General features: G+C 43.4%; 1 protein-coding gene across 2 annotated transcripts in view; it reads left to right on the plus strand.

Annotated features, from left to right (window-relative positions):
- The window catches only part of LOC122674717 (carboxypeptidase A4-like), a 56120-nt gene that overhangs the window by 13231 nt on the left and 15779 nt on the right, over nucleotides 1-27110 (plus strand). Inside the window, exons 4-12 of one of the 2 annotated variants that reach the window (XM_043873222.1) lie at nucleotides 771-875; nucleotides 1389-1525; nucleotides 2820-2915; nucleotides 7162-7417; nucleotides 13884-14035; nucleotides 19443-19694; nucleotides 24851-24932; nucleotides 25344-25478; nucleotides 26725-26823. In XM_043873222.1, coding sequence (XP_043729157.1) covers nucleotides 19627-19694; nucleotides 24851-24932; nucleotides 25344-25478; nucleotides 26725-26823 — 384 coding nt within the window. In that variant the 5' untranslated portion in view covers nucleotides 771-875; nucleotides 1389-1525; nucleotides 2820-2915; ... (1 more) ...; nucleotides 13884-14035; nucleotides 19443-19626. The remainder of the gene's footprint in view (nucleotides 1-770; nucleotides 876-1388; nucleotides 1526-2819; nucleotides 2916-7161; nucleotides 7418-13883; nucleotides 14036-19442; nucleotides 19695-24850; nucleotides 24933-25343; nucleotides 25479-26724; nucleotides 26824-27110) is intronic. The other variant, XM_043873221.1, reaches the window with a different exon arrangement.

Here is a 27110-nt window from a genome sequence, read left to right on the forward strand (position 1 = left end):
TGTTGGCAACAGCTGCAGTGGCCGCTTCATGCTGATCCCTATTCAGACAGGCCCAGACATGTCTCAGTCCCAGCAATGGACACAGCTTGGGTGCCCCAGCTGCACACATTTGCAATCAGCCCTGCAAACAGGAGCTGAAGTAGCTGGTGGCAGACGTGCCTCTGAGGCAGGCACCCCGCCGCCCTGGCTTGACCCAGCCTTGCTGCGTTTTGTAGCGGTGGTTTGGTTTAGTCGTTAAGTCGTGTGGGACTCTTGAGACCCCATGGACTGTAGCCTGCCAGGCTCCTCTGTCCATGGAATTCTCCAGGCAAGAATACTGCGGTGGGTTGCCAGCGCATACCTCTAAATCCATTTTTTTTTTTTTTTTGGTGGTGGTGTGTGTGGAGCGCGGGGTTGGGGGGCGGAATGTGTGTGTACCATTCCCATTATGTGCTCTTGTGCTAGTGAGGGCAAAACGCTTTCTGGCTGGCTAAGTTCACCTGGAGCTGGGCTGAGGCAAACCATAGACCGAGCAGTACCATCTTGCTTGAAACAAGAAACTGGAAATAGCCGGCTCTGCTGCGGCAAAATGGCTTCCCCTTTCCCATCCCCTGCGGATGCCCGGTGACTCATCGTCGCTCGGCTAAGATTCCAGCGCCCCCAGCCCCACAGCATCCTCCGTGCTGCCCTCTCCATTCCCGCAGGCAGGGACTGGAAATGGAGGAGAGACAAAAGTCACTTAATAATTATTCATTCGCAAATATCTATTTCTGCATCTTAAAACATTTCAGATTTCCCAAGAAGTGGATAACCTCGGTTGCTAAGCACCCTAGTCTAGGGAGCAAACTGAACACTGGCTATTCTTTTAAAAAACCGGCCCATGAACATGCTTCAAGGTACACAGGTGCAGCGCTATTTTTTTCCTCCCGATGCTTCTAGAATCCTGCTCCTCCCAGGCGAGCTGTCAGTCCCAGCTTCGCCTGCAGAGCTGTTCTTCCCCCCGCCTCCCCCCCCCGCCCCCAACCGGTCTTTGCTGGTTTTGAGTATTCACCTCCTTACTACCCCCGCCCCCATCGCTTTTCTTTTCTCTTAACTGCGCAAGCTGACGCAGGTCTGCAGGAGTGAATTAATGCTCTCCTCTTGATAGATTTGCTCTCAGGGAAACAGGGGCGTATGCACCAATAGGAAGAGAGGAAGGGGGAGGTGGCGTGGGCCCCAGGGTGAGGAGGGCTGGGAAGGTGGTGTGGGCCCCCGTGTGAGCGGGGGATGCATGAGGTAGTGCCGAGCCCCAGGGTTAGGGAGGATGGGGGAAGGAATTCTGTAATTAATCAAGGTAGCAGTTCTGTACCTTGGGGTGTTTTGTGGTTGTTTTTTTTTCCTCCTTAGTTCCTTTTTTTCCTTTCGACTAGGAGTTTAAGAAAGAAGAAAGAAAAGCTCCAAGTACTTGCCCGAGCCGCATTTAAAACCAAAAGAGTTCTTCCCGTGATGCGGGATGACGGGCAACTAAAGGCAAAGACAACTGCCCAAAAACCGAGGCATTTTTAAGGTGCGAGCCGGAAAAGGTTATGGTTTTACTCCAACCTGTAAGCGCTGGCAAGTCTCAGTGCTGATAATTTCAAGCTTTTTCACCTTGCCTTTAAAAAGAGTGAAAATTATTTCCTAGAAAGAGTTCGTTAAGAAAAAAAAAAGAATGTCACAACTCCCTGCTAAATTTGGAAACGTTATGGCTGAGAACCAACGGACTCACTGGGACAGATGGGTATCTCCAGAGCGGTTCTCACAAAGCAGGCCTCGGAGGAGTGCTTTGCCTACTCTATGACACCGTGACACATTTGCTCATATTTCCTACCTTCTTTTCTTTCTGTTTCCTTTTCTCGGTTTCTCCTACAACGGGATCAGGAAACCCCAGATTCTCTTCCTCGCTTGAACTTTCATGGCCTTTCCTTCTCCCGGATGGTTCCTTGGTTCATGTTTGAAAATATTATTTGTTTCCCGAAGTTTCCCATTTTTTCTTTTCTTTTTTCTTTTTTTTACATTTGAGCCCTTTAGAGGAAAAAGCGCAAAACTCCCAAAGCACGTGAAAAGTTTTTTTTTTTAGCAAGGATTTGCATTTCTCATTTACCTTATCTGTGATGTTTAGAACGCTGCACGAAGACAGAAGTTGCTGGTGCAAAAATAATCTTTTCCTCCCCATTTACTGATCGAATTGGCAAAGCCACTGTTCCAAATAAAACTGAGCCACTTAGATCATAAAATTTAAACTCTGGAAAGCACCTCCGGAGCTTACCATCCTGATTTTATGAAGGACTTGAAAGCATTTTTATTACAAAAATAATACAATCATTGCAAAAAATGTAGAATAGAGAAAAAATGAAAAACATCCCTATTTTACTAATTCTACAATTATGGGATTGTTAATCATTAACATTTTGTTGTATATCTATTTCTTCCTCTCTTCTCCAGACCCCCTTTTGCTCCTGTATTTGTATGTTGTAGGTATATATATATATGAGCTAGCCTTTTAAAAATGGCACTTCCTATTTGATAATCTATTTTTAAAAATTTAAAACATATGATGAACATATTTTCATGTCATCACGTTTCCCACAATGATTTTTTACAAACATCAAAGGATGCTCCTCTTGTTAGCCAGAATTTAAGTTTACATTAAAGGAAGGGGACCAAAAAAAGAAAAAAAAAACCCACGTTTAAATGAAAAGTTAATCGACAGCACCACCGTCTACACCTCCTCCTCCTCAACCACATCAAGGACAGGAAGAGGAGCAGACAAGGGTTCTGCAGCAGTGAAGCCATATTCCATTTCCATGCTTCTTTTGCAGTTCAGCACGGGAGGGAGGACATACGCCGGGATCCAAGCCTGGATCCAAGCCCGCCAGTGAGTTACACAAGCTACTGTGCTGTGGACTGCAAATAAGGTAATTTGCCCCAAATCCCCTGATTATTATGTCTTTCTGGGGTCAGGCCCTGTCTAACCTCAAAGCAATATCTGTGGTCCTAACAGCTAACACTGTCATCCCAACCTTTTCTCTCGTCACAAGGCAGGAAATAGACCTATTCAAACCTAATTTGGTATTGCCTCACCCAGCACCCTAGCATGCATCCCAGTCTTCCTCTAGCCTGCTGGCCACCATGTGCTCTGTTAAAAGATCAAGCTAGAAGAGGTTAAGAGGGTGGCAAGTAAGGACCCCAGGAGTCAGATTTCAGCCTAAGAACAGACTAGAGAAAATTGCTTTGCTGCCTGGAGTTCGGAGGGCTATGGCACAATGTACTAGAAATGTATATAATCACAAAAGGAGCTCAGTAGAAAATGTAAATAGGAGCTAGAAGAGTTTACTTTGACCTGCAGATCCGAAGGGGAACTTGTTAAGGGTTTTTGGGTTGTTCTGAAAATCTTCCAAATCTGATTTAAAGTTAGGGTGTAGTGATCCCTCTCTTCCACATGTTCATTGACATTGGAGTCAGGACACCGTGCTGGGTGTGACCTACTCTGGTATTTCTTAAGTAATTCAAAAATGACATGCTATAAATCAGAATGTTAATTCATGAGCAAAAGAAATCAATCCACATCAGATCATTCAAGCATGTGCAACCACGTGCACACCGGCTGATACATTTTCCCCTTCAATTAAAATTCAGTTACCTTTAGGGTATTATGAAATGGATATTTAACAGTTGAATAATAATGCCTTAGGATGGCTGAGCACAGGAAATGAATAAATTTTAATCCAGCAGAAACTTCAACTCTACTGCAATTGATCACAAGTAGAAATGTAATTCCCCAAATGGAATTTAACCGGTTCTCTGGATCTTTAGAAAAGTCTGCATAGTTTAGTAATCTGATGTTGGTTGTGAGTACTCTGGGAAAGCTATAGCCTGTGTGGTGATTAAGAAAACTAGGAAACTGAAAAAATTTCTTTGGTTCACAGATCCCTATAAGCTGCATACACCATTCCCCAGCATTGCAAAATGCCTCACCAAAATTAATTGGAAGAATTCTGCTTTTAAGAGAGAACGGATAAGTGATATCTGATTTTTATTTAATATAAGTAAATTATTCTGACTGGAAGTAGAAGTATTGACTTCGGCACATTAAATATGTTAACTGGAGATTGGGCTGTAGTCCTGGAAGACTCTCATTGACCTTTAGTGATAGTTCGTGTTTGGAAAAAACACATTGCTTTAATAGTCTCTTCTCTGTTCCCTGGTGAAAGGGGCGTATGAGACTGACATATATGTTGTTGTCTCTGCTCAGATTGCCTCTGATTAGGGAAATGATCCATTCATCACTTTGATTGGATATGATGGATATCTTCCTGTTTTGGGTCACCAACCCCAATGGCTATGTGTTCTCTCAGAGTAAGCTTGACTTTTTGTCTTCAACAAGAATCTAAGGAGGTGTGTAGGAACTTCAAAACAAAATAAAAGTGATCTTTCTGTTTCTAATTTACCCTAAACAGAATGCCTGGTCTCTTAGTTGTGGCCCAGAATTGAGGCATATAGTGATATTTATAATCATTTCTTTTCCCAGCACACGATATCTTTCTGTATTGCCTGAATCAGAGCCCATTTCAGCTGTTAGGCTGGGCTATTAGAGTTCAGTGTTCACCGTGAGTCACCTAGGAGATTTGTTCCAATTGTCTCTGCTTTTTTGTGGTAGGATTGATAGAAAAGAGGAGGCGGATGTTACCTGCTGACTATTAGATTGCTGTAAGGATTTACGTAGGCAGTACAATGCATCTGGCATTTTACTTAAAATCTGTAGGAATCCTCTGTAATATCACAAAAAGGAGTTTTGTAGTTTTTCTTTTAAAATCTCATTACAGAACACCATTATGGCAACTGTGACCCACGTATATTAAAAGTGAATCAGAGCTTCAGGTTTATTTCTGGAGAGAGTCAACTACCATAGTGTTTTTCAATGCGTGTTCAAAAGGAACTTGTACAAATACTAGTACTCATCTCATGAGAATAAAGGGTTCCACAGTCAAGTTTGAGAAATACAGTCCACGGTATCCCTCTTTTGGCGCTTCATTAAAAACTTTAAAGCATTTAAAAAAAAAAAAAAACCTTTAGGAGTTCTGAAGTAAATTAGCGAATTTAACCCTATATTTTCCCAAAATGTTCTATCACAAAACCCTTGTTCTCTCCCCCCGCCTTTTTATTTTTTATTTATTTTTTCTTTTCCTCTTTTTAAAATTTTTGTTTTCTGTTGCTCTTGTTTTTTGTCACTGTATTGTTAACATTTGGCTGGACTGTAGTTCTGCGGAACATGGTTAGAGGCAGGTATTCATTTGAGGAGATGGAGAGATTATTTACTTCTTGCATCGGTGAGACAGCCATGGCTGAGAAGCTCCAAGCAGAACCCTGTGTGAGGACTGCTGGTCACTCTGTGGGCAAAGGAGGACATGAGTGCAGTTCCAAAGGGGCCTTCCAGGGAGGAAACGAGAGCAATGGACAGAATTCTAAAGGAACCTTCTCGTCAGACTGAACAGCCATCTTTTTTTTTCCCCTGTATTCTCTTTCCATTGGATTTTAAAGAATTGTATGTGGGGAAAGACCCGTTGAAGGTATCTGGAAACGTCAGTGTTGCTGCTGATTCAAACCAGGACTGAGACTCGGGTTTGGAGGTTGAGCACAGGGGCTTGCCCCCAGGGATGGTTAGATGTTGTCTGGCCAGCTAGCTATCTGCATGGCTCTGCATTGCTGTCAGCCTGCTTAGCCCATTCAGGATTGAAGCTATTTAAAAATCTATCTGGAAAAAAAAAAAACAAAAAAAAACCCACTTCACTAAGTTCCGTTCACAGGCTCACAGTGCTGTCACTGAGTTTGAGGAGCATTTAATATAGTTTTGTCTCACATCTTGGTTTTCACATAAGCTGTATCCCAGCTCAGCTTCTGAGTTTCCAGAGCAAAGACTGTATGCTGGCAGGAAGGCTCAGGCAGCCCTGAACCAACCACTAGAGGGGGTTGGGATCTAAAAGAGGAGAAGCACTACATCATCTATGGATGCTTCGAGAAGGAAAACTAAAATGAAGTACAAATCAAAATAGATTCAAAGAGAAAATACTTCCTGCTCTGCCTTTGTTGACTTGTAGCTCTGATTTTTGAGGGTCTAATGCCAAAAGGCTGGTTGAAGGGGAGCTTCTTTTTGCTTTCAGGCACCAGTTAAAACCCCTTATGTTTCTCTAATCACAGTTAAGCTGAGTTTGATTTTTCCTCGTTAGATGTAATAGTTAGAAATAGTGTTCCTAACACCTGACACAGTGTCTGGCACATAGAAAGCAATCAATAAATACTTGTAAGACACATGAATTAATGAAAATCATTGAACCAAGAAAGGATACTCTAAGGAGCTGTGACAGGATACGGACAAGTGGCAACTTCATTCATTACTTTTACCAATTTTTTTTTTTTTAGTGTAGGAAAGAAAAGTATCAAAGCATCAGATCCAAAATGTTGAACAATGTCTAGCAATTCAAAGTCAGACTTTTTCCTGGGATGTTTTTCTTATTAAATATTCTCAAAATGAGATGATAGGTTGAATATATATTTTGTCCATATTGTTTAGAGATCCCGGGGAGTCCCAACCTCTACCTGTCCCCTCAGAGTTTCTCTAGCCCTGGCCAGGCCACAGTGGGCCCACTTCAGTGGTCATAAGTAACTCCCATGGCTGAGAAAATGAGGCCAAAGGTAGCCTTGTCGATGGTGGCTGTGATTTCCCTACCACAGAAAGGGTTTCAGAGGTTCTTTGCATTTGTGGGTTTGTGACTTAGAAGTACAGATGCATAGAATCTTCTACTCTTGGGCTCTAAGAATTGGAAGAAATCCCAGAAAATGAGCTTGCTCAATCCCCACCCGATGCAGGAATTCCATCTATAATGTTAAATCTGGCTTTTCTTCCAACAACTCCCACAGAGGGGAGATGATTTAACTTGCTCTTTCTGCCATATAGAGGAACCATGTTTTTAAAGAAGAGAGATGTGTCCGGACTCAATTAAGTTAGGTTTTTTGACTGTGTCTTTACGTAGTATCTCAATTTAATACAATGACAATCTTGCTCTGATTTCCAGAGGAGGAACTGAGTGATGCATGGTGTCTGCCTCTATACACTGTCCTCTTAAAGCTCACTGTTCTCACTTGGTTTCTTCCACATCCTATCAGAACCTGGAATCAGCAACAACTCTTGGCTCCAACTCATACCATGGACCCAGTGCCAACTCTGAAGTTGAAGTGAAATCCACAGTGGACTTCATCAAGAGTCATGGAAAAGTCAAGGGCTTCATTACCTTCCACAGCTATTTGCAGCTGCTGATGTTCCCCTTTGAGTATACATGTGCCAAGTCACATAACTCTGACGAGCTGTTAAGTTTCTGAAACTTCATTTCAGCTTGGAAACAAACATCCATGGTGTGGACAGGTTAAGTTTCAGTCATAAAGATAGGTATTGGGATCTGGGTGGACTAGTGACAGGTTCCAAAGATGAATGAGACATAATATGTCCAACCTCTGAGAAGACTGTGACTCAGGCAAAGATTTAAAACACTGGTTATGGACTTCCTGAGTTAAGTTTCCTTGGGAAATAGGATTCATGAAATTATTATTGCCTTAATTTAGATGAGCAGGAGCCTGATTTGACTATAAATTCCCAGGATACATTTTCTATTGCTTAGGAAATAACCACTTGGATTGGGACCTGAGAGTCTTGGATCTATAGTCAGTTTCCCTATGCTAAGCAGTGCTGCTCCCAACTTTGCCTCATACCTTGCTGGTGTCTTAGGTTCTGTCACCCATCATCATGTTGCACTGGTGTATGTTGGACATAAAACACTTCTCTAAGGTATCACTTGATACCCTCCAACATCTTTCCTGTTTTAGAAATGAGCAAACTGGTGGCAGCCTTAAGTCAGTTGGTGATGTCTCAGGGGGCTGTTTATAATTGAGAAAGTGCTATCCCTAGCAGAAGAGAATGTGCAAATATTTCCTATTTGGTTTTTTATTTTTTTCTTTTTTTTTTCTTTTTCTTTTTTTTTTTTTTCTATTTGGTTTTTAAGCTTGGTTTTTGAAGCCCATGTATTAGAGAGAAGCCCTGAGATGGGACCTTTTGGTCCATTTCAAGCAGATTGTTATCAGCAGCTAGCAGAAATGGAATAGATTATTCCAGTTCAGGTGTATCTTTTATCTTATAGTTGTATTTCAGTTCTGTTATGCAATTTTCAGGGTTTGATGGTGAATGTTACCACTCAACATTAAATCAGGGAAAAAAGAATGTCAGGGTTGAAAGTCAAAGGTACTTTTAGTAGCTCTGTGCATGTGCTAAGTCGCTTCAGTCATGTCCATCTCTTTGTGACCCTATGGACTGTAACCAGCCAGGCTCCTCTGTCCATGGGATTCTCCAGTCAAGAATACTGGAGTAGGTTGCCGTGCCCTCCTTCAGGGGATCTTCCTGACTCAACTCAGGGATAGAACCCGAGTTTTTTATGTCTTCTGCCTTGGCAGGTGGGTTCTTTACAACTAGAGTCATGTGGGAAGCCCTCTAGTAACTCTGCTGCTGCTGCTGCTAAGTCGCTTCAGTCGTGTCCAACTCTGTGCGTCCCCATAGACGGCAGCCCACCAGGCTCCCCCATCCCTGGGATTCTCCAGGCAAGAACACTGGAGTGAGTTGCCATTTCCTTCTCCAGTGCATGACAGTGAAAAGTGAAAGTGAAGTCGCTCAGTCGTGTCCAACTCTTAGCGACCCCATGGACTGCAGCCCACCAGGCTCCTCCATCCATGGGATTTTCCAGGCAAGAGTACTGGAGTGGGTTGCCATTGCCTTCTCCAGTTAGTAACTCTAGATAACCTTAAATTATCCAAACCTGGTGTATTCATCTCTACCACATAGTCCTCCAGCCCATAATTGGATCACTTCTTGTCTCTAAGGCAGCCTATTCCATGTTGGGAAGATTAGATTGTTTGAATTCTTTCTCATAGTGAGCTCAAACTCTCTGCTTATGTTTTTCACATACCAGCCTTGGTTTACCGTCTTGCTGCAGAGAGCAAGCTTATTTCCCTCTGAGAGACAAATTCATCAATTACTTAAAGATTAGTAAACTGCTTCTCCTAGGTTTTTCCTTATCCTAACTAAGTACCCCGGTCCCTTCAAGCTCTCAGAATATGGTTCTAACTCCCCTCACCCTTCTGGTTGCTATCTCACGAATGTACTTTGCTTTGTCTGTGTTCTTCAAGGGCAGCTCCCAGAAGTGAATGTAAAACTTGTGTATGTTAACAAGCACAGAGCAGAGCATGACCATAACTGCCCTCATCCAGCTTATGCAGTTGAGGGTCATATTCATTTTTTGGCAGTGGTGTCATGCCATTGACTCATGCTGGGCTCACTGACAGCTGAAACCCCCAGGCTCTCTGAGGATTCCACCCAGCCAGGTTTCCTCCATCTGGTAATTGTACAGTTGTTTTCCTGAATCCAAGTTCAAGACCTTGAATTTATCCCTAGAAAGGACAGTAAAGCCTCCATCAGTCAAAATTGGAACCCTCAAATAATGGAAAATACTTTGTTGAGCTTTACTTCTTGGAAAAAGAGACAATCATAGGGAAATAAGCCAATGGAAGGATCACCAATTTAATGGACATAAACTTGGGCTAACTCTGAGTATGGTGAGGGACAGGGAAGCCTGGCGTGCTGCAGTTCATGGGGTTGCAGAGAGTCAGACAAGACTTGGCAACTGAACATCAACAACAGGGATTGAGTTAAAAAGAAAAAAACCCCAACTTCCTGGGTACATCCTTGGGTCAGTACACATTCTCTTTAGCTCCTTACTCCCACTCTGTTTCCTCCCATACTCCTGAATGAGGAAAGCTGGTGGCAAAATAATGACCCTGGTGTATTTATTGCAAACACCTGGATGTTCAAATAAACAATGAGAGTCTATTGCACTTTCAGAGCCAACAGAAGTGAACTTGTGCTCACTTCCCAGTGAAAATGACTGAAACAAAAACAATGTTATGCTTAATTAACCAGAGTCCAGTTCATCAGACTGTCCCTTTTACATTTTGCTATTGGGCTTCTGTTTTTCCAAGAGACAAGCCCTATTCATCCACCTTTTCCTTGGTTCCCTCACTCTAGAATGACGTGCCCCAAAGGCAGCACAATCCCTGGCAAGCCTGCACAGCTCCAAATACAAAGTGGAATCTATGTCCTCAGTCAAATGTAGATATCTAATGTGTCTTTGCCTACTAAGTTAGTAGGCACCATGTAATTTAGGATAAAAGCCATTAAATGCACTGATATGAAATGGATTAGACCTTAAAAATGCATGAAACCCAGCCTTACCCAACATTCTTCAGTGAGGCTAGATCTCTTCCAGAGATAGTTACTCTGTATTTAGAGCACAGTTCTGTGTTTCCTGCTAGTTACCCTGTATTGAGAGCAAAGTTCTGTGTTTCCTGCTAGTTACCCTGTATTTAGAGCAAAGTTCTGGGTTTCCTGCTAGTTACCCTGATCGATGCAAAGAAATAGAGGAAAACAATAGAATGGGAAAGACTAGAGATCTCTTCAAGCAAATTAGAGATACCAAGGGAACATTTCATGCAAAGATGGGTTCGATAAAGGACAGAAATGGTATGGACCTAAAAGAAGCAGAAGATATTAAGAAGAGGTGGCAAGAATACACAGAAGAACTGTACAAAAAAGATCTTCATGACCCAGATAATCACGATGGTGTGATCACTCACCTAGAGCCAGACATCCTGGAATGTGAAGTCAAGTGGGCCTTAGCAAGCATCACTACAAACAAAGCTAGTGGCGGTGATGGAATTCCAGTTGAGCTATTTCAAATCCTGAAAGATGATGCTGTGAAAGTGCTGCACTCAATATGCCAGCAAATTTGGAAAACTCAGCAGTGGCCACGGGACTGGAAAAGGTCAGTTTTCATTCTAATCCCAAAGACAGGAAATGCCAAAGAATGCTCAAACTACTGCACAATTGCACTCATCTCATACGCTAAAAAAGTAATGCTTAAAATTCTCCAAACCACGCTTCAGCAATACGTGAACTGAGAACTTCCAGATGTTCAAGCTGGTTTTAGAAAAGGCAGAGGAACCAGAGATCAGATTGCCAACATCTGCTGGATCATAGAAAAAGCAAGAGAGTTCCAGAGAAACATCTATTTCTGCTTTATTGACTATGCCAAAGCCTTTGACTGTGTGGATCACAATAAACTGTGGAAAATTCTGAAAGAGATGGGAATACCAGACCACCTGACCTGCCTCTTGAGAAACCTGTATGCAGTTCAGGAAGCAACAGTTAGAACTGGACATGGAACAACAGACTGGTTCCAAATAGGAAAAGGAGTACGTCAAGGCTGTATATTGTCACGCTACTTATTTAACTTATATGCAGAGTACATCATGAGAAACTCTGGGCTGGAGGAAGTACAAGCTGGAATCAAGCTGGAATCCAACCAGTCCATCCTAAAGGATATCAGTCCTGGGTGTTCTTTGGAAGGACTGATGTTGAAGCTGAAACTCCAATACTTTGGCCACCTGATGCAAAGAGCTGACTCTTTGGAAAAGACCCTGATGCTGGGAAAGATTGAGGGCAGAAGGGGAAGGGATGAGAGGATGAGATGGCGGGATGGCATCACCAACTCAATGGACATGGGTTTGGGTGGACTCCGGGAGTTGGTGATGGACAGGGAGGCCTGGCATGCTGTGGTTCATGGGGTCGCAAAGAGTCGGATATAACTGAGGGACTGAACTAAACTGAACTGACCCTGTATTTAGAGCGAAGTTCTGGGTTTCCTGCTAGTTACCCTGTATTTAGAGCAAAGTTCTGGGTTTCCTGCTAGTTACCCTGTATTTAGAGCAAAGTTCTGGGTTTCCTGCCAGTTACCCTGTATTTAGAGCAAAGTTCTGGGTTTCCTGCTAGTTACTCTGTATTTAGAGCAAAGTTCTGTGTTTCCTGTTCTATTTGTCGTGATTCTTATGGCTCACTCTCATTATGTGGGATCTCATTGCCTGAAAATGGGCATTTATCAAGACTTGGTCCTAAATGATCACTTTTTATTAATTACGCATGGCTTGGCTAAAAGAGGCTCACACCCTAAATAAACCCATGGACTGTGTAGGGACGGAATGGATGCGATTGTTTAGGAGCACACAGGGGTTTCAGTGGAAAGACTCTGTTGCAGCCATTTGTCCATGAAGAGTTAGGGGAAACAAAGAGGAGGACAAGTTAGAAATAATAGCAGTGGCAGGAATAGAGCTTGGGAGCCTGCTGTTAGACTTTCTGAGGCCAGTGAGGATGGAAGAGAGACATTTAGAGAGTAAAATCAAAAGGCTTTTGTCATTTATTAGAAGTGGAGAGTTTCTCACCGATGGTTACTGAATGATGCCCTTAACTGAGGGAGATACCCAGGAAGGTGGAGGAGGGATGAGGTTGGAAAGATAATGAGTTCAGCTTTGGATTATTGAGATTGAGATGGTGGTGGTGTTTTTCAGGTGGTGACGTCCTATAAGCGTTGGGCTATGTGGCTCTGGGATTCTGCAGAGAGACTAAGGGGTAGTTGACATAGATAGGGTAGTTAGAACAGGAAAACAAGGAGACCATTTGAAGTAGGAAAAACCCTGGGCGGAGGATGGGAGGGAGATGTTAGGCAGTGGAAGGGGTTTGCAATGAGGGAGGGCAACAGGGGGCTTCCCTGATAGTTTGGTAGGTAAAGAATCTGCCTGCGATGCAAGGGACCCGGGTCCAATCCCTGGGTTGGGAAGATCCCCTGGAGAAGGAAATGGCAACCCAGCCCAGTACCGAAAAAGCTGGCTTAAAACTCAGCATTCAAAAAACTAAGATCATGGCATCTGGTCCCGTCACTTCATGGCAAATAGATAGGGAAACAATGGAAACAGTGACAAACTTTATTTTCTTTGGCTCCAAAATCACTGCAGATGGTGACTGCAGCCATAAAATTAAAAGTTGCTTGCTCCTTAGAAGAAAAGCTATGAACAACCTAGAAAGCATATTAAAAAGCAGAGACACTACTTTGCCAACAAAGGTTCATCTAGTCTAAGCTATGGTTTTTCCTGTAGTCATGTATGGATGTGAGAGTTGGACTAGAAAGAAAGCTGAGCACCGAAGAATTGATGGTTTTGAACTGTGGTGTTGCAGAAGACTCTTGAGAGTCCCTTGGACTGCAAGGAGATCAAACCAGTCAATCCTAAAGGAAATCAATCCTGAATATTCATTGGAAGGACTGATGCTGAAGCTGAAACTCCAAAACTTTGGCCAGCTGATGCCAAGAACTGACTCATTGGAAAAGACCCTGATTCTGGGAAAGGTTGAGGGCAGGAGGAGAAGGGGACGGCAGAGGATGAGATGGTTGGATGACATCACCAACTCGATGGACATGAGTTTGAGCAAGCTCTGGAAGTTGGTGATGGACAGGGAGGCCTGGTGTGCTACATTCCATGGGGTCGCAAAGAGTCAGACATGACTGAGTGACTGAATTGAAGTGAATTAGCTTCCTGATGGAGCTAACCCAGATACCTCTGATCCGTAATATGGTCCCTTGGTAGAATCTTAGTCATTTGTTGATTATTATAATCACAGCTGACATTTATTGAATGCCTATTCTATGTACATGATCTCAGCTCCTTCCCTTAATCTTTCTGAGATTTCCTCAGAGAGAGGAAATCAGTTTTCCTCGTCTGTAAAATGGGGATAATACTAATACCTACTTTGTGACATGGTAAAGATTAAACAAACCAATTTAGCATAATGTTTAACACATTTAATAAGCACTCAACAAGTGATAGACTCATAACCATTATATTATCCTATTTAATTCTCATTGCCCTGTGAAATAAGTTATATTACTATACTTTTTTGACAGAAGAAGCATTTGGAACTCAGATAAGTGATTGCCTTAGATCACTTATGATGACCAGCTGATCATGCAGAATCAGGATTGAATCTAAAGCCAGGATTTGGTGCACTGTGGAGCTCTTAGTGGGATTATCTGTGTCATGTGGCCACACAAAAGGGGTAAGTAAGTAATTTTGGTACCCAGGAAGGTAGTTCAAATAAGCAGCTATTTGGTAGTTGTTAATAACCAGGTTTGATGCTTTTGAACTGTGGTATTGGAGAAGATTCTTGAGAGTCCCTTGGACTGCAAGGAGATCCAACCAGTCCATCCTAAAGGAGATCAGTCCTGGGTGTTCCTTGGAAGGACTGATGCTGAAGCTGAAACTCCTATACTTCAGCCACCTGATGTGAAGAGTTGACTCATTGGAAAAGACCCTGATGCTGGGAGGGATCGGGGGCAGGAGGAGAAGGGGACGACAGAGGATGAGATGGTTGGATGGCATCACTGACTTGATGGACATGAATTTGAGTAAACTCCAGGAGTTGGTGATGGGTAGGGAGGCCTGGCGTGCTGCGATTCATGGGGTCGCAAAGAGTCGGACACGACTGAGCGACTGAAGTGAACTGAACTGAACTGAATAACCAGGTGCTACTACACCTTCTGTGGGTGAAGGCAAAGACTCAAGAAACAAGAGTTCGTAGTGTTAATTCCCAGTATTAACCACTAGTCCTACTTTCCCCTGGTATAACCTGCCTGGTCTTCACCTTTGCCCAGCCTCATTCTTAGGGACTAGGTGACTTCCTCCATCTCTTCCCCAGCCATCTCCTGTTTGATCTCTACCAGCCCTCCATGGAAGGGGCCTCAGAGTTGGCCCATTGCTCAGCTCTTCTGAGTCATGATTGCCAGAAATCTTTGCAGGCTAATGCTTCCTTCCTTTATCATATGTCACATATCAGTGTCCACATATTACACAGGTGCACATTCTTGATTTTACCCATGCATATAGGTGCTGGGCACATTATTTGATATCAGAACAAAGCCTGTTCAGTCCTTATGCTGAAAGTTCCCTAAGGGTAGGGTCCAAATGTCTTCCTCTATTTTTTTTAAATGTTTCATTTTATTTTTTGTAATACCATGTAGCTTATGGGATTTTAGTTTCCTGACCAGGGATTGAACCTGCACTCTAGGCAGTGAAAACATAGAGTCCTGACCACTGAACTGCCAGGGAATTCCCTCTCTTCCTTTGTTTGGGACTCCTCCTCTCCCACCAGAGGAAAAAATATTTGTACCTAGCACCCAACTAAAGAAGGAAGTGGTGTAGCCTCCCTAATATGTAGAAGATGCCAATGAGGAGAGCAGGCAGGATTTCAAATGTGTGGGTGAAGCCAGAGGCTCCTAAGAACACCAGAGGAAGGCTAAGTATAGTCTCTACTTGAATAACACCTTTTTTTTCTTTTCAAATTAATCTCTTTTTTTTTTTTTTTTCATAAGCATGGCCCTCTACTAAGTTATCCCTGTTCTCAAGGTTCATGCACATAGGGGCTGGACTTTTTTTTGATAGTGAAGGAATTTCATATACAGGTTGCATAGCTGCGAGAGGCCAGTGGGAGTAGTATAACCAGAATTTATTCTCATTTACTCTTCAGACCAAGCCAGTGGAGGAAGTACTGACTGGTCCTATGACTCTGGCATCAAATACTCATTTGCCTTTGAACTGAAAGACAGGCAGGTTGATATGGCTTCCTCTCGCCAGCCAATCAGATCTTCAGTTCAGTTAATCAATTCAGTCACTCAGTTGTGTCCAAATCTTTGCAACCCATGGACTGCAGCACGCCAGGCTTCCCTGTCCATCACCAACTCCTGGAGCTTGCGCAAACTCATGTCCATTGAGTCAGTGATGCCATCCAAGCATCTCACCCTCTGTCATCCCCTTCTCCTCCTGCCATCAATCTTCCCCAGCATCAGGATCTTTTCCAGTGAGTCAGTTCTTCGCATCAGGTGGTCAAAGTATGGCTCCTCTGTCCATGGGATTCTCTAGGCAAGAATACTGGAGTGGATTGCCATGCTGTTCTCCAGGGGATCTTCCCAACCCAGGGATCAAACCCACATGTCTTATCTCTTACAATGGCAGGCAGGTTCTTTACCACTAGTTCCAGCTGGGAAGCCCAGTCAGATCTTCAGTTCAGTTCAGTTCATTTCAGTTCAGTTGCTCAGTCGTGTCCGACTCTTTGCAACCCCATGAATCGCAGCACGCCAGGCCTCCCTGTCCATCACCAACTTCCGGAGTTTACTCAAACTCATGTCCATCGAGTTGGTGATGCCATCCAACCATCTCATCCTCTGTCGTCCCCTTCTCCTGCCCCCAATCCCTCCCAGCATCAGGGTCTTTTCCAGTGAGTCAACTCTTCGCATGAGGTGACCAAAGTATTGGAGTTTCAGCTTCAACATCAGTCCTTCCAGTGAACATCCAGGACTGATCTCCTTTAGGATGGACTGGTTGGATCTCCTTGCAGTCCAAGGGACTCTCAAGAGACTTCTCCAACACCACAGTTCAAAATCATCAATTTTTCAGCGCTCAGCTTTCTTCACATTCCAACTCTCACATCCATACATGACCACTGGAAAAACCATAGCCTTGACTAGATGGACCTTTGTGGGCAAAGTAATGTCTCTGCTTTTTAATATGCTATCTAGGTTGGTCATAACTTTCCTTCCAAGGAGTAAGCATCTTTTAATTTCATGGCTGCAGTCACCATCTGCAGTGATTTTGGAGCCCAAAAAAATAAAGTCTGACACTGTTTCCTCTGTTTCCCCATCTATTTTCCATGAAGTGATGGGACCAGATGCCATGATCTTAGTTTTCTGAATGTTGAGCTTTAAGCCAACTTTTTCACTCTCCTCTTTCACTTTCATCCAGCTGTTTTTAGTTCCTCTTCACTTTCTGCCATAAGGGTGGTGTCATCTGTGTATGTGAGGTTATTGATATTTCTCCCAGCAATCTTGATTCCAGCTTGTGCTTCTTCCAGCCCAGCATTTCTCATGATGCACTCTGCATATAAGTTAAATAAGCAGGGTGACAATATACAGCCTTGACGTACTCCTTTTCCTATTTGGAACCAGTTTGTTGTTCCATGTCCAGTTCTAACTGTTGCTTCCTGACATGCATATAAGTTTCTCAAGAGGCAGGTCAGGAGGTCTGGTATTCCCATCTCTTTCAGAATTTTCCAGTCAGATCTTAGCCACAAGCAAAAGAGACCTGGCTTGGCTTGAAAACAGTCATGGAGCATGTGTGAGACTGCCCCCTTTAGGATTCTGGGGACTACATACCATTAAAAGCTCTTTGATTGGAAGCAAAGTTGGGTTATGATTATACCTTTTTCTAATCCTGATATAGGAACATTATACCTTTGATTTATGTTGCCCTGAAACACAGCAAATCACTATTTTAAAAATCTTTATCTTTTAAAATCCCATTTAAAGCAAATGCTACCAACATCCTTTAAAAATAAAAGAAATTATGGTGAAATATACATATCATAAAATGATTTTAGCCATTTTGAGTGTGCAGTTCAGTGGCATTAGGTGCCTTCACAGTGTTGTACAATCATCACCATCATCGATCTCCAGAAATTTTCCATCATCCCAAACTGAAACTGTACCCATTAAGCAACAAGTTCCTGTTTTTTCCTCTCTCCAGCCTGTGGTAATTCTATTCTATTTTTGTCTCTATTAATTTACCTATTCTAGGTACCACATATAAATGGAATCATGTAGTACTTGTCCTCTCATGACTGGCTTATTTCACTTAGCATAATGTTTTTGAGATTCACCCATGTTGTGGTATATGTCAGCTCCTTCATCTTAATAGAGTAATATTTTAGAGCTAGAAAGGGACTTTTGAGTTTATTAATTCAATAAATACTAGTTAAGCAACAGATTGTGCTAAGTATCATGCTAGGTGCTACATACTCTGGATCCATTGTTGACTTTTGCTTTTCTGTTTCTGATACACTGCATGATAAAAGCTAGTGATGGCAAACCAATGACATTCCTCCCTCCAGGCTGCTCCATCAGTCTGAGTCTCAGATTCCATATCATTTCTATTTAGACATTGACTTCCATTAGAGATTTGGATTTTCTTCATGTTAATGGCTTTCCTTGCGAGATATGGGTGGGAAGTGAATTTCAGCTTGCCTGGAATTCTGAGTGCTTGATTACTTAGTTCAGATTTCTTGCAGATTTAGGTCTCAGCTTCTCAGGCTGAACTCTCTCTTGGTGAAGTAGAGCCCAGCTTTTTTGACAGATCAAGGTGGGCCTAGAAGTTCATTTTCAGTGTTGGAAGGACAGAAGAGCCCCGATAGAGGCCCCCCAGCTCCACAACTCCTGACCAGCTCTTCTTGACCAAACCTTAGACAGGCTTCCGTGAGCCCTCTTTTCTACTGGCTTTATCCTCGGACCCTAAGTCAGTCTTAGCAAAGAATACTGACAGGTCATCCCTCAGTCCTTGATATCTGATTAGGTTCCTTATTCTCCACCATTGATGTCTAAATCTGTATCCTGCCTTTTGCACAAATCCTGTTAGGTTAGTTAAGCAAAAATTCTCCCTATACTTTGTGTCTCCTCTTAGCAATTTTCCATCCACTGACCTCCTTGCTCTGCTATATTTAATAGATTTGAAGTTGAACACAATTAATCTCTCCTGTTGCATGACCTCTATTGGAATAACCATTTTTTTTTTCTTTTTGACCACACTGCACAACACATGGGATCTTAGTTCCCAACTGGCTCTAACCTGTGCGCCTTGCACTGGAAGCATGGAGTCTTAACCACTGGACCACCAGGGAAGTCTTGTTGCAATAACCTTGAATAAAGTCTCCTTTATAGTTGTAACAAATGTCAGAATAACATTTCTTTAACACTCCCAACCCTTGGTTGAATCTATTCCCCTTGAGAAAGTACAGAAAGAATGTAGATGGGGGGACAGTAGGATGGGGGAGGCTTGTGTGATCTGGGGCACCTTGGACAGACTGAAAGGCCCCAGAGTCCTTGAAGTGGTGGAGATCATGAGTGTCTTGCACTTATTCTGCTGTGACTTGGTAGAAAGGACACCAGACTCGGAATCTAGTAAATGTAAGAAAGTTTTATTATTAATAATACCATTAAGCCTTATCTTTTTAGATTCCAAGGAAAACTGATAATTTATTAAGACTAACACATTTCTCCTATACCGTGTACCTCATATATTTTTGCCTTGTTAGTAGAGTCAGAAAAATTAGGTGTCAGATTCAAAACAGAAGCCACAAACTTTCCATCATGATCTACTCTCACCAGAGAAGGGCTTGTCAGGTGTGTGAAGTGTGTGGTCTTGGAGTTGACTTGGGGTTTATTTGGTAGTCTTTACTTTTATTCTAGAGCTAACACAATCTCAGGTTTATAATCTGGCCTCTTCTGTCAGTGTAAGTTCTATCCAGGCCTGTGGGACTTCCCTATTTACTCAAAAAACAATACTTAAAACCAAGCGTTGAGCAATACAAAACCCTTGTCACAGACTTTTCCAACCTGAGGAGCAAATTTCTAACTTTGTAGGTCAAGAGGCTTGGCCTGTATCACTCAAAAGGAATTGAAGAGGCATCAAAGACCCACCTGATGTACTGTCAGAGTTGGAAGGGTCCTTGGAAATCATATTAGCATTTTTGAGGACATGAGTCTGCCTCAGACTCCTTATAAATAGAGCTTTACTCAACCACTGTATGACTGGCATCCTTGGAACATGAAGTGGATACTCTTCTTTGGGGCCCTTATTGGCTCTGGCATCTGTGACCGAGAAACATTTTCTGGGTAAGTTCCTTTTGGACTTATTACTTAGTTCAGAAATACAAGAACCAAATAGATTTGGACATGAATGGTTGATTGTACCTCAGGTGGTATGGTGCTGGGAGGGAAGACCTGGATTCCTGTCCCAGCTCTGCCCCTGTATCATCTTGGACCAATTACTTCTTTCTCAGGCTCAGTTTTGGCTGTCGTGTCAAAACTAGGTGGTCTTCAGTTCCTCCTTAGCCCCCTAATTCCTGCCAGTTCTTTCTTCCTGGTTCTTATTCCTAAGGTCAGTTTCAGGCATCTCCTACTTTCTTACTCCTGTGCTATGAACTACTAAGAATACTAATTGTTTCTAATTTCTGCTATGTTTTGTTGTTTATTCACTGAGTTGTGTCTAACTTTTACGACCCTATGGACTGTAGCTCACCAGGCTCCTCTGTCCGTGGGATTACCCAGGCAAGACTACTGGTTGCTATTTCGTTCTCCAGGGATCTTTCTGACCTAGGGATTGAACACGTGGCTCCTACATTGGCAGGTGGATTCTCTACCGCTGAACCATCAGGGAAGCCCAGTTTCTGCCATGCTTAGGGGAAAACCTGGGTTACAGGCTTCTTGGCTTCACCTTCCTATTAATGGTTAAGGCTTGGCAGACCCTTCTTGGTAGCATCTAGCATATGGAGATTTGATGGGTCTTGCTTAGCCTTAGCTATGAAAAGCAACAGTACACCTGTACATTCTGTGTGTGCTTGTGCACATGCACACGTGCTCCACATAGAATGCTTTTTGGTTTACAAAGGAGAGGACATTTGGGAGGTAGGAGAGATGAAAGGATGCCATGGTACCCTACTGGAAGATTGAATTCTAATAACTCATTACTGCATAATGCTTGGTCATTTGCAAAGACCTGTCACATACATTATCTTTTGGATCACACAATTCTGCCAGGCAGGGGTGTTATTTTCCTCAATTTAAACATGAAAAAAATTCAGCCTTAGAAAGATTAAGAAACCTGCCCAAGGCTACTTAGCTGGTAAGCAGAGGAGTTGGAACTCTGAATGCAAAACCCAAGTGCAGTCCATGGGGTCACGAAAAGTCGGACATGACTGAGCGACTGAACAACAATCTCCAGAAAGAATCCTATATCTAACTGATTTGTCTATATCTATTATTTTACTCTCCATTATACTATCTGGCTAAAGGGACTTTGAGATTGTATATTGAAGTAATTACTTATATGTGATTGAGTAATTTTTGTGGTGATGACTTCCGTTCACACCTGGTCTCTACTGCCAAATAGCTCAGAGCGCTTAGGCATAACAGGTGGTAAGGGAAGGAGATTTTTCCACAGGCAGCTCAGCAGTAAGTGTGTAATAACTACATTTGCTGCTATGTGGGCTGACGCATAGAGCTCTCAGGCTCCCGCTGCACCTATTCACATGGCTGAAAAAAAATCTTTATTTCTCAAGATACAGACTTCTCATATAATGCAGTGGACACCTGGGCTGAGACTGCTTGGCTGGGCTCTAGAGTGCTCACCATAGGAGCTTACACAGAAAGTGCTGTGTGCCTGAGTAAACTGCAGACAGTTTTAATCAATAGTGTCATCCTTACCCCCAAATCTTTCTCCCCTTATAGTAGGGAACCCAGCAAAGGTGGAGGAATTCTTCCTGAGGTCCATAGACATAGCCTAGACACCCAGCTTGGTGAACATTTAGAGCAAGGGGAAGTTGGTCTCTGAGCATTCAAGTGGTTGGATAGCCAGGAAGCAGGTTGGGTTGTAGGGGCAACAGTGCTAATGGAGATGGAGGTGATGATTTCATCCCCCCACACCCCCAGTCTCTGCTCCTTCCACCTAACTCACCTACCTCCCCAGTCTCTCTCACTCTGCTGGTGTCTTCTGTTCTGGGCGCCACTCATCTTAAGGATAGGATGGTGGCCAGGATGCCTCAAGGTGTACAGCAAGCAGAGAACAGGAAATAGTTGCAGAACTTGTAGCATCGGCAGTAACTGGTAGGCATTTAAGAGTTCCATGAAGTCATCTCAGATGTGGTGGCTTCTAAGACTGGCTGGGGATGCAAGTAAGAAAGGCACAAAGAATGTGCTGCTTGGCCACCCATATGGTGAAAGTGGGGAGGGATAGAAGCTCGGAACCGAGGTGACTACTGACTGTCCAGAACATGGGCTGAGTGTGAGAGTGACTGAGAGTGGATCTCTAACCATTGTGTTGGCAGCAGCTGCCAGACCAGGTATTGGAGAGCACCAGAATTAAGAAGAGCTGTAGGAACACCTACCTTTGTGGAGTAGAAAGGGTAAACATGACAACCTGCAAACTCCAGCATGTCTCCCTTCCCAGGCCAATTTTCCATCTTCAGAAAGAGCTTAAATCTTTGAAAAGATTTCCAGATGGTGGAGATAGGTTATGTTCCACCACCCACACTCTCAGGGTGCATTTTCCAAATAGAGACAGAGATAGTGAGGGCAAGAGAAAGGCTGCCCTTCAACTGGCACCCACTTGTGTTTTTTCTGTTTCTAGGTATGGATGAACTTATGTTCATGAGAATAATGTTAGATCCTCCCTGCCTCCTGCCGGTTTTTAATGCCATCTGAAGACTGTAGCTAACATTGTCTTTTCTGGTTGAGGAAAACCTTATGGGTGATGAAGATTGGTCCTAAAGCCTGGGTGAGAGATTAGCTAGGCAGATAAAGAAAAGCGCTGGACATCCAGACAGAGGAAACAGCATGTGCAAAGGCATAGAAGGGCAAAATGTATGGTGAATTTGGGATTTGAGTGAGGCTGGAGCCAAGAATGTGTAGGAGGGAGAGGCGGAGGAGAGACATGTGGGGAAAGACTCTATTCTGTACCAGCTCTTCCGCCCTGCCTGTCTGCATGTTACAGATGTGTCTTTATCCTTTGGAGCTGGGCTAATTAGGACATAATGAAATGAGCTGTGAGTTTAATCATCATCAGGGCCAATTAGATTCCCTGTACTCCCTTGTGGACTGTGCCCAGGAGTATGAAAGTTCTGCTGTGAAGTTACCACTTTGGGAGAATTAAAGCACATGCTGTGGATGAATGTGTAACATGGTTTTAATATTCTTAAGAGCCCATTATTCTTATGTTCCTCTTTTTTTCTCTTCCTATTCCTTTTTCCTCCTTGTTCTCTTTGTGATACTCTAGTCAATGCTGTATTTTACCGATACCTCATTTTGCTAACAGAGATGCCAGTGCACAGGCACTTTTCAGAACACCCATTTAAAAAATTTATTTATTTTTGATCGGAGGATAACTACTTTACAATATTGTATTGGTTTCTGCCATACATTCAACATGAATCAGCCATAGGTATAATATGTCCCCTCCCTCTGATTCTCTCTCCCATTCCACCCCCCCCTCCCCATCCCACCCCTCTAGGTTATCACACAGTCCCGGTTGAACTTGCTGTGTCAAACAACAAATTCCCACTGCCTATCTGTTTTACATAATGTTTATGTTTCCATGCTGCTCTCTCCATTCACCCTACCCTCGCCTTCTCCCACTGTGTCCACAAGTCTGTTCTATGTCTGCGTCTCCATTGCTGCTCTGCAAATAGGCAGAGCACCCATTTTTAAGATGCCCCTTTTTCTGGAGTGTTGAGGACAGGTTGTGACAGAGCATGAGTTCTACAGATGGGTCCTGGTACTCAGCTAGGAGGAAGGGTTTCCTTTCTGTTTTAAACCTGTTACTTTTGCAAGGCTGCTTGCCTGTTTCAGGGAAATGGTGGTTTGATTCCCCATCTTCCCAGGGCTGCAGTCCAACATCTAGCAAGTCTATCAGGTTCAGGCTGATACCTGCCAGCCAGTGGCTTCTGCACTGTGGCCTCAGAGACTCCCATGGGATGCACTTGGCTGTCCACCTCCCAGGTCTCCTGTGGAGACCAGATGAGCAGGGGGAAAGGGAGGCTTCAGCAATGGCATTCCCTTCAGATCTGCTGCCTGCAACAGAAGCAACTCTGCAGCAGACCTTACCTCCTTAGAGGCTAGACCAGACCCCCTGGAGACCCCCCAGAAGCTCCCAGAACAAAGTTAAGCTCTGAGAGTTCATCCGGATTAGACCGGTTTTCTGATGAGGAGATGCTGATCTGCCACGTGAGGCTGCACGTTTAGCTCCCTGTGACAGAACCATTTTCTCTGTCAACAGGTCCTTCAGCCCACAGCCGTCTCCAGCAGCTCTTCCCGCATTCATTTGTGTCAAAGGGATGACGCATGTGACAGTGTTGAGTGCCGATTCATTCGGGCCGTCACCTAGCAACGGCCTAATGGCTCCCCTGGCTCTCTGAGCCGGCTGAGAGCACAAAGGCAGCTTTTCAGGCTTGGCCTTCTCCCACCCACACACAGGACTTCAGGGGCCTCTACCCCTGCTGCTGCTGCGGGAGCTAAATGATGTATAGGGAACAAGTGCAGGACGAACAACAAAGGGGGACTTGGGACTGGCCAGCTTCCTTCTGGGCCCTGTCAGAGCCCCATTGGGAGGATGAATCCTGAGTTCAGCCCCAGCACCATGCATTTGTGTAGGATTCCGGAGCTGGAAGGGCCTGGAGAGCACCCAGCCTCTCCCTTCTTTGCTAAGAGGAAAAATAACTAACCCTCCCAGGATGGAAGGTCTGTTCTCTTTTTTGCTCTTTCCAGCGTGGACATTCAGCCAGTTTCAGTCCTAGACCTTGACAGTGAAGAAGTGCCTCTTTATGTCTTGAGTTAGCTTTGCGTGTAGCTCAGGAACATTCCTTTCTGCAAAATATATATGTTTTTCATTATAAAGTAATATGACCACATTACAGAAAACAGATACGAGGGGAAAAAAGTAAGTCATCCATAATCCCATGACCCGAACATAAGCACTGTCAGCATTTGCTATATTTCCGTTGTCTGTTTTTCTTCCAATGCATCTGCTTTTTCCATACTTGCAGTCATGGCATACATACAATTTTGTGTCCTGCTCTTTCACTTAATATTTCCCTTAAAGTTATATACCATAAGCACTTTTTCATATTTGCCACGTAGCCTTATTTTTAGTGGCTATATATTATAACCAAAGACTAGACCATTTCCTTTCATTATGTCTGGGATAGTAGGCCTGGGGTTTATTTGCCAGCTGAAAGCTTACCATTATGTTTTTCTTTTTTTTCCTCTGCCTTCTCCAGGCACCAAGTTTTCAGAATTAACGTCAGAAATGGAGATGAGATCAGCAAACTCAATCGGCTAGTGAATTCAGACAACCTTAAGGTACTTAGTTCTCTTTCTCTTGAGTATCAATTAACCGTGGTGAGAGAAGACTCTTGCAGCACTGGCATTGTTATTCCTGAAGAGTTTCTGTGTATAATCCTATATTAATCAACATGTCTTTATACAATGGAGAGAGTTGGTGGGGAAGTGCTCTCCAGGGAGATGGGGTCCTCTGCAGAGGGCTTCATCTTTCTCTCTGCTATTGACTTGTTACTTCTTGAGCTTTGCCATGTGTTGCCTACTGGGCAGGCCTGACCAGATAAAACTGTGAAACGGCAGAAGTTTGCCCTTGTGCAGAACTCAGCTTCTCAGGGACCACCCAGGCTTTTGGCAGTTGTTCTAGAAGAATGAGTTCATTGTGCTTTTTACCTGAACTATCCTTTAACCTGGTTTTACTTCTTTTCTCTTCAGCTCAACTTGTGGAAATCTTCCCCTGCCTTCGGTCATCCTGCAGATGTCCTGGTCCCTTCTGTCAGTCTGCAGGAAGTCAAATCCTTCTTGGAGGACCATGGCTTAGAGTACTCAGTGGCTGTTGAAGACCTGCAGGTGGGTAGGCCAAGGTCCCTCCACTGATCTTGCATAGGACCAAGCAGCCAGAGTGGACTTGGAAAATTTTCAAGTTCTGGCCTCATTCTTCTCCATTGAACAGATGAAGACATTGAGGTACATGGAAGTAAAGTGCAGTGATTTGTTAGAGGAACATGTTGTGCTAGAAAGGGCTTACATGGCAAAAGGGCTTACATGGCAAACCAATCAGATCTGGATTCAAATCCTGATTTTGCTAACTACTACCTGTGTGATTTTGGACAAACTGTTACCCTCTTGAGACTCTGTTCCTTCATCAGTAAAATGGTAATAGTTATACCTACTTCATATGATTAATTGAGATTAAGTGCTTAAATGTACATAAAATGTCTAACAGTGCCTGGTATGTCATAGCTATCCCACAAGTATTAAGTCTCTTTTTTCTTATTTGAAGTCAAGAGGGAAGACTAGAGTGTGTGCTGGTGGGGAGGTGCTGAAGGCCAGTCATAAAAAATATCCTTTAAGGATTCTTTGCTGGTCCAGTGGCTTCACATTTTCATTGCAAGGGGGAGAAGTTCAATCCCTGGTCAGGGAACTAAGATCCCACATGCCATGTGGCATGGGCAAGATAAATAAATGATAAATAAACACCATTGGCAAAAGGGAGAATGTTACCAGCAGCCCCTAGCAGAGTTGGTGTCACTGCCCAAGTCAGACAGCAGCCTCACGAGCTGTATTTGAACAGCAGGACAGTGTCTGACTCACGTTCTCTCCTTCACCGAGGTGGGTTGTGGACTAATTGGTGATTTGGCCTGGGAGTTTCCTGATGGTGTGAGCAGCTGTGAGCTTATTAATCATCCTCACATGTCACAGACATCTGCCAGGAGCCTTCAAAGTAGGAGTGGTTATAAGAATTTCTTTGTTTCTGAATGGTTTCCCAAGCTGGGTATTTCAGAGGCACTGGATACCAGATGCAGGCTGACATCTAGAGAATTCATAGTATAGAATAACCAAATAAGCACATATGTTGCTTCCAGGGAGAAAGTGAGTTTTGAGTGAGGTGATGTACGTTGAGCTCCAAGAAGTAAGACTTTATAGATGTGGGGAAGAAATCTGACCCCCTTTTACACCTTGACATTTGTGCTTCTTGATATGTGTGCTGAGGATGCTGCCATCTTGGACAGCCAAATATCCCAAGATAGAGTGGAAACAACATGAACCTCTGTCCCTAGAGAATCACTTTGTAATGTTGCCATGTCTGTTTTAGACTGTTTTAGATACTGAAGAGCAACAAATGCAACACAATGTACATCAAGAACTGAGCAGTAATTGCTTTAACTATGGGGCCTATCACACCCTGGAAGCTGTAAGTATTTCAGAGCAGGCAAAGATCAGATCATTGGCCTTTTGGGTTTTGTAACCCTTCTCCTTACTTTCAGGAGGTTTTAGTCCCTAGTACAGTATGCCTACAATGAGGGGTTAAAATGTGTACACTTCAATTTCTTTCTAATTCTTGGGTTGTTTATCTCCTAAGAGCAGAGTGAAATGCAAACTGAACATTTACTCCCACATGCATCCTTCTTTTCTTAAGCAACCCCTCAAAGAAAACCATGAAGTAATTGCAACCATTTTCAGTCCTCGTAATTCAACCTT

Source organism: Cervus elaphus, chromosome 18 (assembly GCF_910594005.1).
Source record: "Cervus elaphus chromosome 18, mCerEla1.1, whole genome shotgun sequence".
NCBI classification, from domain to species: Eukaryota; Metazoa; Chordata; class Mammalia; order Artiodactyla; family Cervidae; genus Cervus; species Cervus elaphus.